Source organism: Lepus europaeus, chromosome 15 (assembly GCF_033115175.1).
Source record: "Lepus europaeus isolate LE1 chromosome 15, mLepTim1.pri, whole genome shotgun sequence".
Lineage (NCBI taxonomy): Eukaryota > Metazoa > Chordata > Mammalia > Lagomorpha > Leporidae > Lepus > Lepus europaeus.
Window position 1 is genome coordinate 48,308,486 of NC_084841.1, and position 16,372 is coordinate 48,324,857.

The window sequence follows — 16,372 nt, forward strand, 5'->3', positions numbered from 1 at the left end:
GATTGGTATTACTGGGGCCAGCACTGTGGTATAGAAGGTTAAGCCTCTGCCTGCAGTGCTGGCATCCCATATGGGCACCCATTCAAGTATAGGCTGTTCCTCTTCTGATCCAGCTCCCTGCTAATGTGCCTGGGAAATCAGAAGATGGCCCAAGTATTTGGGCCCATCACTTGGGCCCCTGCACCCACAGGGAGACTCGAAAGAAGCTCCAAGCTTCTAGCTTCAGCCTGGCCCAGTCCAGTTGTTGTAGACATTTGGGGAGTGAACCAACAAATGAAGATGTCTCTCTGCCTCTTTCTGTCTCTCCGCCTTTCAAATAAATAAATAAATAAATAATTTTTAAAAAAATTGGTACCACTTTTAAATTTACTGGCAAAATCATTTAGGCCTAAAGATATTAGTATGTTTCTGTTATGTTTTTTTTGAGGGCCTGTTTCTTGGTATGCTTAGTAGTTTTTCATTAAGTGATAGAAACAGTCGCAGGTTCCAGGAAATAGGACATAGACATCTCTAGGAGGCAGGGGACTGGCTATTCTTGCCTTTTCTGAGAAGGTTATCCAAAGCCTGCCTTTTTGGTCTCTTGCACTACATCAAGAAATGGCATGGGGCTGGCACCATGGCGCAGGTTAACCCTACACCTGTGGCACTGGCATCCCATATGGGCGCCGGTTCGAGTCCTGGCTGCTCCTCTTCCAATCCAGCCCTCTGCTGTGGCCTGGGAAAGCAGTGGAAGATGGCCCAAATGCTTGGGTCCCTGCATCTGCATGGGAGACTGGGAAGAAACACCTGGCTGCTGGCTTCGGATTGGCGCAGCTCCGGCCGTTGCAGGCATTTAGGGAGTGAACCAAAGGAAGGAAGACCTTTCTCTCTGTCTCTCCTTCTTACTGTTTGTAACTCTACCCCTCAAATAAATAAATAAAAATCTAAAAATCTAAAAAAAAAAAGAAAGAAAGAAAGAAAGAAAGAAAGAAAGAAAGAAAGAAAGAAAGAAAGAAAGAAATGGCAAATTACCAAAGGGGAGAAGAGCATGTAGAAAGTCAAATTCACTTGTGTAACTTTTCCTTCTCTCTAGGAACTGGCCTCTCATGGTTTAGATTCCTTGGCAGCTTTCCAAACCCTCTGACATATTTATGTGTCATTCAACTTTCTAGTTTTTCCCAGTGGAGATGCTGGTTTGGCTACAACATATTTCATTATAATCAGAAGTTCATATCACACATTTAATCCTTAATATATTCTCATTTTCAATGATGCACTTAAAATAAATATATTATTATGAAAATAAATCCAAAATAATAGGACTATTCTTTTCTAATATAGAAGGTCAAAAAAGCCTATTTATTTTGAGTTTTAGAAGTGTACTTGATTTATATTTATTTATATAGCTCTATTTGTTTAAAAAATCAATACTAAAAATCATATAACACTTTATAATTATAATAACTATTATTCTGGGGTTAGATACATAGATCATTAGTCATCCTTAAAGTATTTATTCAGGAGTTACAAATAGTACTGGACCTAGTAGAATATAAAATACAGTCATTTTCCAAAAGAAGTAACAATCTAGAAAACATAGAGCTACATAGAGCTATAAAAATGATATCTTAAAGTAGTATAATAATGTGTTGAAATAAGAATACAGAAGAGTATTATAAAGTTAAAATAAGAGGGTGAGTAACAGGATTGTACATATGACAGAACTGGAGGAAGGGCCTTTGGATGTTATGTAATCTGACACCTTAATTTTATAACTGAAGAGACTTTTCCTAATTATTAAATGAGTTACCTAAAGTAAAATATCTAATAAAGAGCAGAATGAGACGAACTCTGGCATACAATTTCTTGGTTCAATGTAATTATTTTATTTTATTTTATTTATTTATTTGAGAGGTAGAGTTAGACAGTGAGAGGGAGAGAGAGAGAAAGGTCTTCCTTTCATTGGTTCATTCCCCAAACGGCCACAAGGGCTGGAGCTGTACCAATCTGAAGCCAGGAACCAGGTGCTTCTTCCTGGTCTCCCATGAGGGTGCAGGGGACCAAGCACTTAGGCCATCTGTCACTGCTTTCCCAGGCCACAGCAGAGAGCGGGATCAGAAGAGGAGCAGCAGAGCCTCGAACCAGTGGTGGGATGCCGGCGCCGCAGGTGGAGGATTAACCTACTGCGCCAGCCCCGGTTCAATGTAATTATCAAAAGATACAATCTTAAAAGGGGAGAAGTTGTACAAAGGGAATAGAAGTAGGGAGTATAATATAATCAAGATGTGATCAGCAAGCAAAAGGAGATCAATTTAGTTGCAGCAATTTTTTTGCACTGAAAACAGGTAGAAGCTAGGATTGATGGAATCAAATGACATTATGGAGAACTCAGAATGTTAGCTTGAGTTTAGACAACGGGAATTACTAGAGACTTTGCATAGAGGTATGACAAAATTGCTTTACCATAAGATAAATTCTGGGATAGAACTGTGGAAAATGTGAGAAATGTAAGGCAGGAAAATCAGGAGTCTTTAGTAGTTTAGATGTGCAATGATGATGAGTGAAATAGGAAAGAAAAGTATGAGAGTTTGAAGGAAGACTATTCAAGATTTTATGACTAAATGGATGTGAGAGGCAATCATGTTTAGTATAGAAAATTTCAAAATATGACACTATATTTATGTAGAAAGTCTGTAGAAAGGTATAAAAACAAGGGAATAGAGTTCAGAGAAAAAAATCAGCATTAAAAAAAAATCAGCATAGAAATTTAAATTTCACTACCATAAAAACTTTTACCCACTGTCAAACTTTACTAGGCTATCACATTAATACTTTTTTTTTTTTTTTAATGTTTGTAGGTCAATAGGAGATAAATTAAATTTTCTTCCTTAGATCACTGGACCACAGTTTTCAAGTAATAAGGATTAACAACACTTAAAGGGAGCAGGTAGTGTTGTAGCACAGCAGGTTAAGACACCCAACATCCTAAATTACAGCACCAGTTTGAGTCTTAGGCTCAGCTACCTATCCAGTTCCCTGCTACCATGCCTGGGAAAAGCAGTGGAAGATGACCCAACTGCTTGGCCCTCTGGCACCCACATGCGAGATCTGTATGGAATACCAGGCTCTTGACTGTGGCCTGGCCCAGCCATGACAGCTGTGGCCATCTGGGGAGTGAAATCAGCAGAAGGAAGATCGTTTTCTTTTTCTCATCCTCTCCCTGGCACTCTGCTTTTCAAATAAATAAATCTTAAAAAACAAAACAACAACAAACAACAACACTAGGGCCTGACACTGTAGCACAGCAGGTTAAAGCCTCAGCCTGCAGCACCGGCAGCCCATATGGACCCTGGTTCGAGTCCCAGATGCTTCACTTCCCATCCAGCTCCCTGCTAATGCACCTGGGAAAGCAGCTGAAAATGACCCAAGTGCTTGGGCCTCTGCACACACATGGGAGATCCGGAAGAAGCTCCTGGCTCCTGGCTTTGGATCAGCTCAGCTCTAGCTGTTGTGGCCAGTTGGGTAGTAATAAAAGACCTCTCTCTTTCTCTGTCTCTACCTCTCTCAGTAACTCTTTCAAATAAATAAAAATAAATCTTAAAAAAAAAAGAAAAAATACTAAACACTTTTTGAGCATTTATGATATGCTCTGTTCTAGGTACTTATTATATAGATTGGTTCACTTCATCCTCACAATCATTCTATAAGGCACACTTATTATCTCCACTTACAGAGGAAACTGAGACACAGTGAAGTTTGGACATTTGCCCAATGATATACAACTGGTCAGCTGCAGAGCCAGGATATTCACACGTGCCATTCAGCTCTCTTTAACTGCTACACCGCTTTCACATCTAATATATATGACATCTTAGCAAAAATCACAGTATAATAGTTCAGGGTTAAATTCTCCTTCACTCCACAGAGAAATTTTGAAAGGTTTTAAAATGCACTTACTTGTAATGTATTTGTATCCCATACTTTCAGAGTTTTGTCAAACGAACTTGATGTGAACATGCCAGTGTCATGAGGATACCACTGTACCGTCTCCACACTGTATTTGTGAACATCAGGATGGTTTCTATAAAACAGCAATCAGAATGTAGAGAAAACTAACTTACTGAGTATCAAAACTGGAACTCTTGTAAGAACAAACAGCAGTATCAGACAGGATATGAATGGCTATTCCTAGATCACATGCTTGTGTTCCGGCTGTCCAGAAGTGGAGAGAACCTGTTTAGGTATCTCTAAGTCAGGTTCCATAGAGTGACCTGAAGGCCTGCCTCTGAATAAGTAGACTTCCTATTTCTGTATTATAGATAGCCTAGAGGGAGTAGTCATCTGTATTGGACTTCTTGTAATTGGAGCTGGAGACTTGTCCTAACTGGAAGAGACAAAGATTTTGGTTCTGGATTTGTTTTTCCCAAGTACATTCTATCAGCACTACCATTCTTAGAACTGTTGAAATGCCTCACTCCTTCATGGTACCCTATATGATACAGCATCTCATTAAGAACTTTACGACAAGAGAATTCCAGTGTGGATGCCCATGGCATTCACTAGTCTTATGTTCCCAATCACCCCTAGAAGCATGATCCATTGAAGATTCAGTTATGACATAAACTACATACATCATCTCATGAGGAGAATGTTCTGTCTCAAAAGTTGCAGTATATGCTCTGAACCAGTGATCAACACCAAATCTTACCTAAACCTTAATTCAAACAAACTGGCTGTTAAGAGACATTTGTGAGGGACCAGTGTTGTGGCATAGCAGGTTAAGCTGCCGCCTGCAGCACCAGCATCCCATATTGGCACTAGTTTGAGTCCTGGTTGCCCCATTTCTGCTTTGTGACTCTTTTTTATTTAGACATTTCATGATTGCTAGCCATTTTATCCTTTTTTTTTTTTTAAGATTTATTTATTTATTTGAAAGTCAGAGTTACAGAGAGGCAGAGGCAGAGAGAGAGAGAAAGAAAGAGGTCTTCCATCCGCTGGTTCACTCCCCAGGTGGCCACAATGGCCAGAGCTGTGCCAATCTGAAGCCAGGAGCCAGGAGTTTCTTCCTGGTCTCCCATGTGGGTGCAGGGGCCCAAGGACTTGGGCCATTTTCTACTGTTTTCCCAGGCCACAGCAGAGAGCTGGATCAGAAGTGGAGCAGCCAAGATTCGAACCAGTGCCCACCCTGGCATGCTGGCACTACAGGCAGTGGCTTTACTCGCTATGCCACAGCACCAGCCCCTGCACCATTTCTGATCCAGCTCCCCACTAACGTACCTGGGAAACCAGTGGAGGCCCTGCACCCATGTGGGAGACCCAGAAGAAGCTCCTGGTTCCTAGCCAGGCCATTGTGGCCAGTTGTAGAATGAACCAGCAGATGGAAGATACCTCTGTCTCTCCTCTCTGTGTAACTCTTCCTTTAAAATAAATAAATCTTAAAAAAAAGAGACATTTATGAAACAATGTAGGCAATCTGAACACTAATAGTATATTTACTATTAGTAAATTATTTCACATGTGATGTTAATGGTAGTGTGGTTATGCTTATAAAAAGTCTCTTTTAAATATATACAAATAATCTTGGATAAAATATGTTATCTGGGATTTACTTTGAAATAATTCTAAAGATGCGTGAATGGAGGGTAAAGATGAAGCAAGACTACTTAACGATAGCTGTTGAAGCTGGGTGATGGGTAAATAGTTTATTATACTACTCTCTGCTTTTATATACATTAGAAATTCATTATAATGAAATAAACAGAAAACTACTGCAGATTTACACAGACATAACAAAAATGGGTCTGATTCCTAAGAGTGAAGATGACTCCAAATCACAATACTAGGTAAAGGATCACCATGTACATTTACAGTGTTACTCGAAGGAATGAGAACATGAAGAAGAAAAAATAAATTTTTTTAAGATTTATTTTAATTATTTGAAAGGCAGGGTGACAGAGAGGGAGAGATAGAGATCTTCCATCTACTGGTTTATTCACCAACTGCCAGGAGCCTGCCCAAGCATTTGGGCCATCATATGCTACTTTCCCAGGTGCTTCAGCATGGAGCTAGACTGGAAGTGGAACAGCCAGGATTTGAACTTGCACTCTGATATGGGATGGCAGTATCCTAAGTGATGACTTAATCCAATGTGCCACAATGCCCAGAAGGAAAGTCTGAAATACCAGCTCTGGCTTTGAGATAGTTGTAAAAATACAAGGACTATAGTGCCTATCATATTTCCTTTCTTTCTCCATCATATACATATTTAAACTATTTTCCTTACTTTATATAGGGTAACTATAATGTTGAGCCCACTGGTTGCAAAGCATTGATGTAGGGGCAAGTAAGAGCAAAGGAAAATGGACATTATCTTGACCTGGAAATGGAGGTGGTAATAAACACACTCCTGATCATCACTCTCTGTGGGACAGGATGATCACCTCTATGACTGTATAATAGATATGTGCATTAGGTTAGCCTGCAGCTTTGGGCAAGGTTATGTGTACTAGGCTTCATGATTTTAAGGAATCTTATTTCAACCAGATATTTTGGATTTTGATATTGGTCTATTATGCTATGTTATATGTGCGTACATATTGTATGTCCACATGGGGGAATTTTATTAAGAGTTTTATTTTAAATGGCTTTTAGATAAGATTGTCCATAAATTTAAGCTGCTAAAATCAATCAAAGATACATTTTAATTTGTATGACCTGAATCTGTGTATCATATGTTTTAAACTTGTTGGTAGAAAGAAACTAAAAACATTTTATATGGTTGTGCTTAAGTTTACTGGTTAAACAAACTACGCCATGTTATATATTTAAGACGTGTTTTCAAATACATGATTCTTAAAATTTATAGAAGGCATTGGACCTTCTGGTAAATGTTTTATTAAGTTCTTATCTAAGGGTTGAAACGGTTTGCTAAGTATTCATGTAATATTGCTACTTTTTACTTATTTTCTAAATTTGTTTCTGCCATCTCCCACCTTATGTGAGATACTAAATATTCTCCCAATAAATTTCTACTTAAGATAAGCACAATTACTTTCGATTTGCTCCTAAGACTCTTGCCTTCTACAGATTTTTCCAATATTAGTTTTAAATAAGTCATTAATGTGATCACAAATAAAAACTCATTTATATTTAAAACATGGAGAAGATGTTTGGCATGGTGGTAAAGGTGCTACGTGGGGCACTGACATCCCATATCTGAGTGCCTGAGGTTAGGTCTCAGCTCTGCTTCCAATTCCAGCTTCCTGATAATATACAACCTGGGAGGCAGCAGAATATGACTCAAGTTGTTGGGTCCCTGTCATCTACTTGTGATATGTAGTCTGCGTTCCAGCCTCCTGGCTTTGGCCTGGTCCAGCCATGGCTGTTATGGGCATTCTGGGTGTGAACTAGCAGATGAAAGATCTCCATATGTTTGTCTCTATGTTTTTCAAATAAATAAAGATATTATCTTACTATATATGGTTATTTATTCTCATTCACATGTATTTTTTTATTTGAAAGGCAGAGTAACAGTGAGACAGAGAGTATGAATTTCTATCCACTGATTCACTCCTCAAATGGCCACAATGGCTGGAGGTGGCAGTCTGAAGTCAGGAGCCAGGAGCTTTTTCTGGGTCTCCCACATGGGTGCAGGAGCCCAAACACTTGGGCCATCTTCTGCTGCTTTCCCAGGTGCATTGGCAGGTAGCTGGATCAGAAGTGGAGCAGCCAGGACTCAAACCAGCGTCGATATGGGATATTGACGCCACAGGTGGCAGCTTTACCCACTACACCACAGTGCTGGCTGCCTCATTCACATTTAATAAGAATGTTGGTAGAAGAATGGAATCTTGTTAGTGCTCAAGAACAAACACATTAAGTGCACCAATAATAAATGTCAGAAAATAGTCTAAGCTACATTAACTTAATAAGTCTCTGAAATTATTTTTAAAATTAAATTATAAATTCTTTGGAAGTAAAAATGCTATTTTAATCATTTTGTAAAGAAGACCACTATATGCTCATGTGTAAATTCAGTCACACTTTTTTTTTTAAAAAAGTTTGAATACAATTGCAAAGACATAGTAAAACAAGAGTGACACACTAAGCATTTACTTACGTTACACACCAAAAAAGCATAAAACAAAATAATTACATAACAATTAGAATATATGAAAATATTGTTTGGCTATAAAGCAATTAAACTTAATGTTAAAATGTCAGCTAGGATGAAATAAGATAAAAATGAGTGGGATTGGTGTTGTGGTGTAGTAGGTTAAGCCGTGGCACACTAGGTTAATCCTCCGCCTGCGGCGCCAGTATCCCATATGGGTGCCGAGTTCTAGTCCCAGTTGCTCCTCTTCCAGTCAAGCTCTCTGCTGTGGCCTGGGAAGGCAGTAGAGGATGGCCCAAATGCTTGGGCCCCTGTACCTGTATGGGAGACCAGGAGGAGGCACCTGGCTCCTGATCAGTGTAGCTCCAGCCTTTGTGGCCATTTGGGGAGTGAACCAACAGAAGGAAGGCTTTTCTCTCTGTCTCTCTCTCTCTCACTGTCTATAATTCTACCTGTCAAATAAATATACAAAAAATCTTTAAAAAAATAATGGTTTTATTCAACACACTTTTAAAAATCATTTCATTTAATTCTCAAAGAAACCTTATGAGAATGACAGAGCAAAAATATTGTGATCTCTAAAACAAAATCTGAAGCTCAGGGGCATTCCAAATTACACAGCCAGAGCCTATAAACAATCATGTCTTCTCACAAATATTCCATGAACTTAAGCATCTATTCTAGTGCTTTCGGAACAGTTTTAATATATAGTGGTTATTGATGTTAATGTTTATGAAGTTTTTCCCATTAAAATCATCTTGTGGGGTGGGTATCTGGCATAGCAGTTAAGCCACTGCTTGGGATACCTGCATCCAGTATCAGAGTGCCTGGGTTTGAGTCCTGATTCCATTTCTCACTTTTTTCCTTTTCTTTTTCTTTAAAGATATATTTTACTCATTTGAAAGGCAGAGTGACAGAGAGAAAGAGACATAGAGAGAAAGAGATCTTATATCCATTGGTTCACTCCCCAAATGGCTACAATGGCAGGGGCCGGACCAGACCAAAGCCAGGAGTTCAGAACTCCACCTGGGTCTCCCAGGAGGTGGCAAGGGCCCAAGTACATGGGTCATCTTCTGCTGTTTTCCCAGGTGCATGAGTAGGAAGATGGATCTGAAGGAATCAAACTGGTGCCTGTATGGGATGCTAGTATTGCAGGTAGTGGCTTAATATTCTGTGCCACAACACTGGCCCCCTGACTCTGTTTCTGACTCCAGTTTCCTATTAATGTGTATCCTGTATGGGCTCAGGTACCTGCTACCCACCCGGATTGAGTTCCCAGCTCCTGACTTCAGCTTGTCCCAGTCCTGGTTACTCTAAGCTTTTGGGAAGTGAACAAGCCTCAAATAAAAATTTAAATATATATATATATATATATATACATATATATATATGTATATATATATTTAAATATATATATATTTTAAAACCAAGTATTTTCTTAGTACTTATTCTGTTATTTCACAGACCTAATAGCAGCTCAGAAACAAGTAACAATGAAGAATTAATTGGCTTATAACAAATTACAACAAAGTCATGAAACAGTTTTTTAGAAACTGAAGTAGTTCTTATAAGATTGGTAAGCCAGTGAAGAATAGTCTGAGAAGTCACAATACCCAAGGGTATGTTCTAATGTTAGAGATCTCTGAGTAAGTTGCTGAAAGGTGTGTGTGTGTATGTGTGTGTGCATGTGTGTGTGTGTCTATGGTGAGGGATTGGCAGTACATTTATTATATCTAGCTTGTGATCTTTTTCTTCCATTAATATCAGTTGAAAGTCTAACCTATGTTAATAATTAGCTGAGAGACTTAGAAATGAATTTTATACAAAGTGGTATTAAAAACTAATTAATGAAATGTGCTATGTAGGTATATAATAGAAAGGAGGTAATCCAAAGAGTTTTAGTAAAATTCTTTAGAAAATTGATAATAAAGTTGTTTTGGGAAACAATTTTCAGTTACTTTGAAAAATGTGTCAAGGATAGCCATGTAGATTGTCATCAGACAAAGTGCTTGAACCATTCACAACTGCTACGTTCGTGTTTTGTATTGGATGCAAAAAGTACTTGATTATTTAAAAACTCATGAATTACATTTTTAATACACACCTGCCAATGGAACACACCGCCTTGCATGTGTAATAAGGTTGTCTGCTGGAGTTCTCAAGGTCATAAAGCACAATCACACCATCTGAACCACCTGATAACATGCTAATAATAAAACAAAATTCACATTATCATCAGTCCATTTTATGACTGTGTATTTTTGGAAACTGATCTGCAAACACCCAAATGTATTTAGTTAATCCTCATTAACAGACTTCAATAAACTAAAATTTCTTAACATTTGTACAAGAATGAATATACAAAAATTAATCTGTAATATTTTAAAGTTTACTTTCATGATTCTAAAAAGAAAGGATGGTAGCAATAGGATGGCAAAGATATTCTTTAATTAATTTATCATTAAAATGGCAAAAGATATTAATTTAATATTTAAGAAAGTAAAATATCATAAAATTATTTTAAATGTCCTAATTGTAATTTTGCTAAATGAAAATGGAACCAGACCAACCTAAGGCTTTCAACATCTGTAAAAATGGGGGACACTTTCAACTAAATCACCAGTTAATGCGCAAAGTTCCTTTCACAGTATCTAGCCAAAAATATGGATTAAAGAAATGTTTCTTTCCCTCTATTATGAAAGTATTCATTCAATGCATTTTACTTTAACTGAGCACTTACAATATGTTAGGCACTCTGCTACCACAACTGTGAACAAAACAGGCTTGGTTCTTCTAGGATTTTAAAAAATCTATTGTAGGGAAGACAGGTAGTGTACATAATCATAAAAACTGTTAGCTGTAATTGGAGTCACTGTGAAAACAGTCTATTTTTATTCTAGTCTGGGGATTTGGGGAGTTTATCTGATTGTAATATTTAAGCTGGTATTGAAAAAGAGAATCAGTTAGCCAGACAAGTAGAAAAGTAACAGGCCACAGGGTCGGCACTGTGGGGCAGTGGGTTAACGCGTTGGCCTGAAGTGCCGGCATCTCACATGGGTACTGGTTCGTGTCCTGGCTGCTTCACTTCTGATCCAGCTCTCTGCTTTGGCCTGGAAAAGCAGTGGAGGATGGCCCAAGTCCTTGGGCCCCTGTACCCACATGAGAGACCCAGAAGAAGCTCCTGGCTCCTGGCTCTGGATTGGCGCAACTCCGGCCATTGCAGCCAGTTGGGGAGTGAACCATCGGATGGAAGCTCTCTCTCTCTCTCTGCCTCTCCTCTCTGTGTAACTCTGACTTTCAAATAAATAAATAAATCTTAAGAAAAAAAAAAAAAAGTAACAGATCAGGCTCACCGTAAGAACTGAAGAGGAATGCGCTGTTGGAGCAGTATGAAAAGTAAAGAGCGGTGAGAGACGAGGATTAACAGGGGCCAGATCACTCAGTCTTACTTCCTTGAGTTGACAGGCTACTAGAGAATAACAATCTAATTTTTTTTTTTTTTACCAACTCTCAAAATGGTCTATTATTTTGTGGAACCAAATACTGACTCTCAAAATGGCCTATTATTTTGTGGAACCAAAATTACTCAAGAAACTTCGTACAGCAATTTTTTAAAAAGAAAGCAATATATAAACATATATACTAAAGCAAAAACCTTTATATAAATAGAACTTAATTGAAAATAACTTAATTCTTGGAACTTTGTGTACTTCAATCCATTTTTTAAAAAGATTTATTTATTTATTTGAAATGCAGAGTAAAAGAGAGAGACAGAGAGACAGAATCTTCCATCTGTTGATTCACTCGCCAAATGGTCTCAACAGCTAGGACGAGGCCAGGCTGAAGCCAGGAGCCAGAAGCTTCTTCCAGGTCTCTGAGAGGGCAGCAGGGGCCCAAGCACCAGCACCATCTTCTGCTGCTTTCCCAGGTCCATTAGCAGGAGCTGGATTGGAAATGGAGCAGTTGGGACTTGAACTGATGCTCATATGAGATGCTGGCCGGACAGGTGGCAGCTTTGTCCACTATGCCTTAGTGCTGGACCCAATCCATTTCTTATCCATGTCTTTAAAACTATGCTACTTTTATTTTTTTAAACTAATCTGCTTTTCAGTATGCTTTTATTAGCCCCCCCCCCCCAATATAACTGTCTGAAATTATCTTTAGAGTTGTTGCTACCTTTAACTGACTCCCCTGAAATTTGTATTTTTAATTTAGAAACATTAGATCATGAGGCGAACATTCTACACAATGGAGGTTGTTTTTGATTATCCTTTATCCTACTGAAAAAGTGCACATATTTCAGATGAAATATTTTCAGTTTCTATCATTTTACCTACATTTAGAGTACATTATTTAATTTAAAAAATTTATAGAATATTAGTTACAAGTTTTTTAACTTTATTCCATTATAACATTCTGAATTTCTAATTTATTTCATTATTATATAAGCTTATCCAACTAAAAACAGGAACAACATCAAGACTCTTCACAAAGGTTAAAACAATAGATTCTTGGGGCTGGCACTGTGGAGCAGTGGGTTAAAGCCCCAGCCTGCAGCGCTGGCATCCCGTATGGCTGCTGGTTCAAGTCCCGGCTGCTCCACTTCCGATCCAGCTCTCTGCTACGGCCTGGGAAAGCAGCAGAAGGTGGCCCAAGTCCTTGGGTCCCTGTACCTGTGTGGGAGACCTGGAAGACGCTCTTGGCTCCTGGCTTTGGATCAGATAGCTGTGGCCACTGTGATCATCTGGGGAGTAAACCAGCAGATGGAAAAACCAGCAGATGGAAGACCTTTCTCTTTCTGGCTCTACCTCTCACTGTAACTTTGCCTTTCAAATAAATAAATCTTTAAAAAAAAATAGGATCTGTTTCAATCACAACTCTTGTCTTCTGAGAACAACTCATTATTAAGCATTTTATACTACTCACTGCCATTCTTTTTCTGAGTGGTTCATAATTCATCACCCAAGAGTGTAACAATGAATACTAGCTTTGCTTTTTAAGTTTTCAAATCTTTAATCTATAGGCCTCCTCTCCTTTTCTTCCCTTCTTTCCATCCTAATTTTCCTCCCCTCACAATCTGTTGCAGAAACCAAACCATTTGTTTTGCAATTACCAGCCTAGACTTTGATAACTGAATTCATGTGCTGTAACCTAAAATAATTTCTGTCACTGATCTCTTTATTGTGATGAAACAGTGGCAACTAGACCAATACTTAGGTCTACAAACATATATCAATATATAAACATTATTGTTTATCATCATTATATGTTGCTGTCCTGTGAGTTGTCCTGGTTCTTATTTCACTTTCTAGTAGATTCCTAAAGGAGAGATTATGAGAACATGCTCTGAATTCTTGTAAGTTACTGACAATTTGTCTTTTTGTATTTGAAAATCAGTTTGCTGGATATAAAATCCTTGCTTCCTTTAGCATCTTAGATAAGAAACTTCATTTCTTCAGGCATAAAACCCAAAGTCAAAGTCTGGTAACTGGGGCCGGTGCCATTGCTCACTAGGTTAATCCTCCGCCTGTGGCGCCGGCATCCCATATGGGCACCAGGTTCTAGTCCCAGCTGCCCCTCTTCCAGTCCAGCTCTCTGCTGTGGCCCGGGAGGGCAGTGGAGGATGGCCCAAGTCCTTGGGCCCCTGCACCCACATGGGTGACCAGGAAGAAGCACCTGGCTACTGGCTTCAGATTGGCGCAGCGCTGGCCGTAGCGGCCATTTGGGGGTGAACCAACGGAAGGAAGACCTTTCTCTCCCTCTCTCTCTCTATCTCTAACTCCATCTGTCAAATAAATAAATAGAAACTAAACTAAAAATAAACATAATTTAAAAAAATCTGATTGATTACAGGCAACAAAGATAGCAAATAATATCACTGTTACTTTAAAAAAATTCCACATTAGCTTTACTACAAAATTTTGTGGTTCTACCACTCTAATTATAGAGAAATTTTAACTACAACTTTTATTTTGATCGACAAAATGTTTGGATACAGTTGTAGGTTGCATGTGAACCACAACAAATTGCAAAAACATTTCTGCTTGAATATTACTTTGTGAAATACTGTGTTTTTGTAAGCCATGACACTGTAGGTGTATTATTAGTATAAAACAACTGCTTTTTAACTGAATTTAATGGCATTTACAATAATATAGTTGTCTGGCCTTTATTAGAATGGCTACCAAAAGCTTTCCTTTGATTCCATGAATTGGATTAAAAAAAAAAACAACAAACCCTTATTTAAATTACTTTCTATTCAAATATTTGATGGCACTGATATTTAACCAAGAGGTTAATATTCTGCCAACAAAATGGACACATTAAAATATACGGCTTTATGTATTTATAAAGATAAAGAAAACTTGGTATTAGAGATGAATTAATTTGGAAGAAAAAAAATTCAAGGTTCACAGAGGGATATGTAATATACCTCCTACAATTATACCTGTTAAAATGTAATTTTTGGATAGCCCTCTTAAAATAAATCCCAACTTGAGAAACAAATACTTCTTTATCAGGTTTGCATATTCTATTTTCTGTTCTGGTTTCAATGATACTGCCAGAGTACTCTTGGTAGACAGTAAAGAGTAATAGGTATTTTGAAAAAGATATATATTCAAGACATCAATTTTCTTAAGAAAAATAATATCACTAGTTAATTTTTTTTTAACCAAATATAAGCTTTCTTTTTTATATCTCTCTTTGCTAACCAAAAGGGTTTAGTGCAAACTATAGGACACAACCAACAATGAAATAAAGCTGTGGATTTTTACCATGCAACAAGGGGAAAACTGTACCAGGGGTTTTCAGACTTTCTTTATATGCTCTATACAGTCTCCTCAGCCTGTATTTCTCAAACTTACTTAATACACATATAATCTACAATTTCCCACTGACCCTGCCAATTGGTAACCTGCTGGCTTTATATACTTCACACACCATGCAACTGGTCACTACCCCAGATGGCTGGCTGGAGTGGTACCAGTACTCGAGGCCAAAAGAAACCAGCTTTCCCTTAGTGCTTACATCTTCATATGTATTTAATGTGAATGTCAGAGTCTTTGAATAAGAAGTGCTATGTTAAGCATGGAAAATTAGGCACAAAAAAGAAATCATAACTGGTTATCTTTTAGGTTCAATCACATGCTACAAGAAGAACTCTGTTCCTTGAACATGTTTCTCATACTTCTCATATACTAATAGTTGAGACGATGGCAGATGCTGGGTGTAAAAAGTAAAAGTCTATCAAACTTATTTTATGTAAATAATGAATAGTAAGTCTATCAAATTTATGTAAATAATGAAATTTCATTATAGAATAAAAATTATCAGACAAGTACCGAAAACATCATTAAATGACCAACTTTAATTATTTTTGCACATAGTCTAGTTAACGACTACGTGAAAGGTTTTCAGTTTTCTCTCTTGTGAGAGTAATAGGGGTGTCACGACAAGTTGTAAATAGGTAATAATATGTTCAAATAGGTATAATGCAAAGCATGTCAGCTACTCTATGTAGCTATATGGAAAGAAGTAAATCTATGTGATAATGCTTTTGATTACACATACTATCAAAAATTAACCCTCGCAATACACTGGTTAGGTAGGTGTTACTGTTTCCATTGTACAGCTAAGGCAACTGAACTGAGATTTAGAGTAGGTAAATTGGGCAAGATCACAAAGTTGGTAAGTGGTAAGCCATAAGGAATCAAAGCTCTGTACATCAAAAAGAAGCTCAAAGTTTGTTAATTTAATAATGTATATATTTATACTAAAGTAGCTTGGAAATGTGTATTTGGCAACATTTTGAAAGTTACATGTTTGCTCTGTGTTTATTTGAAATAAATAATGCCAGCTTAAAAAATGCTATAATTTAATTTTCTGCTAATGTTTATGAAACTTATATAATAATTAATCTTAAAAGGCAAAGTTTTAAAGCATCTCATTTAGGAAGAAAAACAATTAACAATAAACTTACTATCGCCCTTCAACAGGTTCGATGTCAAGGGTGTTAACTCCACTGCCATGGATTCTTTCAACATCTCTGTCTTTGTTTAACTCCAGTCCCAAAACCCTTTAAAATTTAAAAGAGGGGAAAATACATAAAACTTAAAAATAAGTAATTTAGTATGAAAATTCCTTATTTCATTAAGATTATGTAAAGTATAAAAACTATCAGAAATGCTTAAATTTTCTACCATACATCCAAAGGTATTCAGATATTTAAAGATTATACATTTTAAAACTATCAACAGTAGCAACAGTTACATGCAGAAA

At 37.5% G+C, this 16,372-nt stretch overlaps 1 protein-coding gene across 6 annotated transcripts in view; it reads right to left on the reverse strand.

Moving 5' to 3' along the window:
• ERCC8 (ERCC excision repair 8, CSA ubiquitin ligase complex subunit) overlaps positions 1-16,372 on the reverse strand; it is a 60,691-nt gene that overhangs the window by 38,131 nt on the left and 6,188 nt on the right. For 4 of the 6 annotated variants that reach the window (XM_062212035.1, XM_062212036.1, XM_062212034.1 and 1 more), the window contains exons 2-4: positions 16,074-16,169; positions 10,197-10,298; positions 3,937-4,060 (exon numbers count right to left, since the gene is read on the reverse strand). In XM_062212035.1, the coding sequence (XP_062068019.1) occupies positions 3,937-4,060; positions 10,197-10,297 (225 nt within the window). In that variant the 5' untranslated portion in view covers position 10,298; positions 16,074-16,169. Of the gene's footprint in view, positions 1-3,936; positions 4,061-10,196; positions 10,299-16,073; positions 16,170-16,372 lie in introns of those variants that run through there. The other 2 variants (XM_062212037.1, XM_062212039.1) reach the window with 2 other exon arrangements.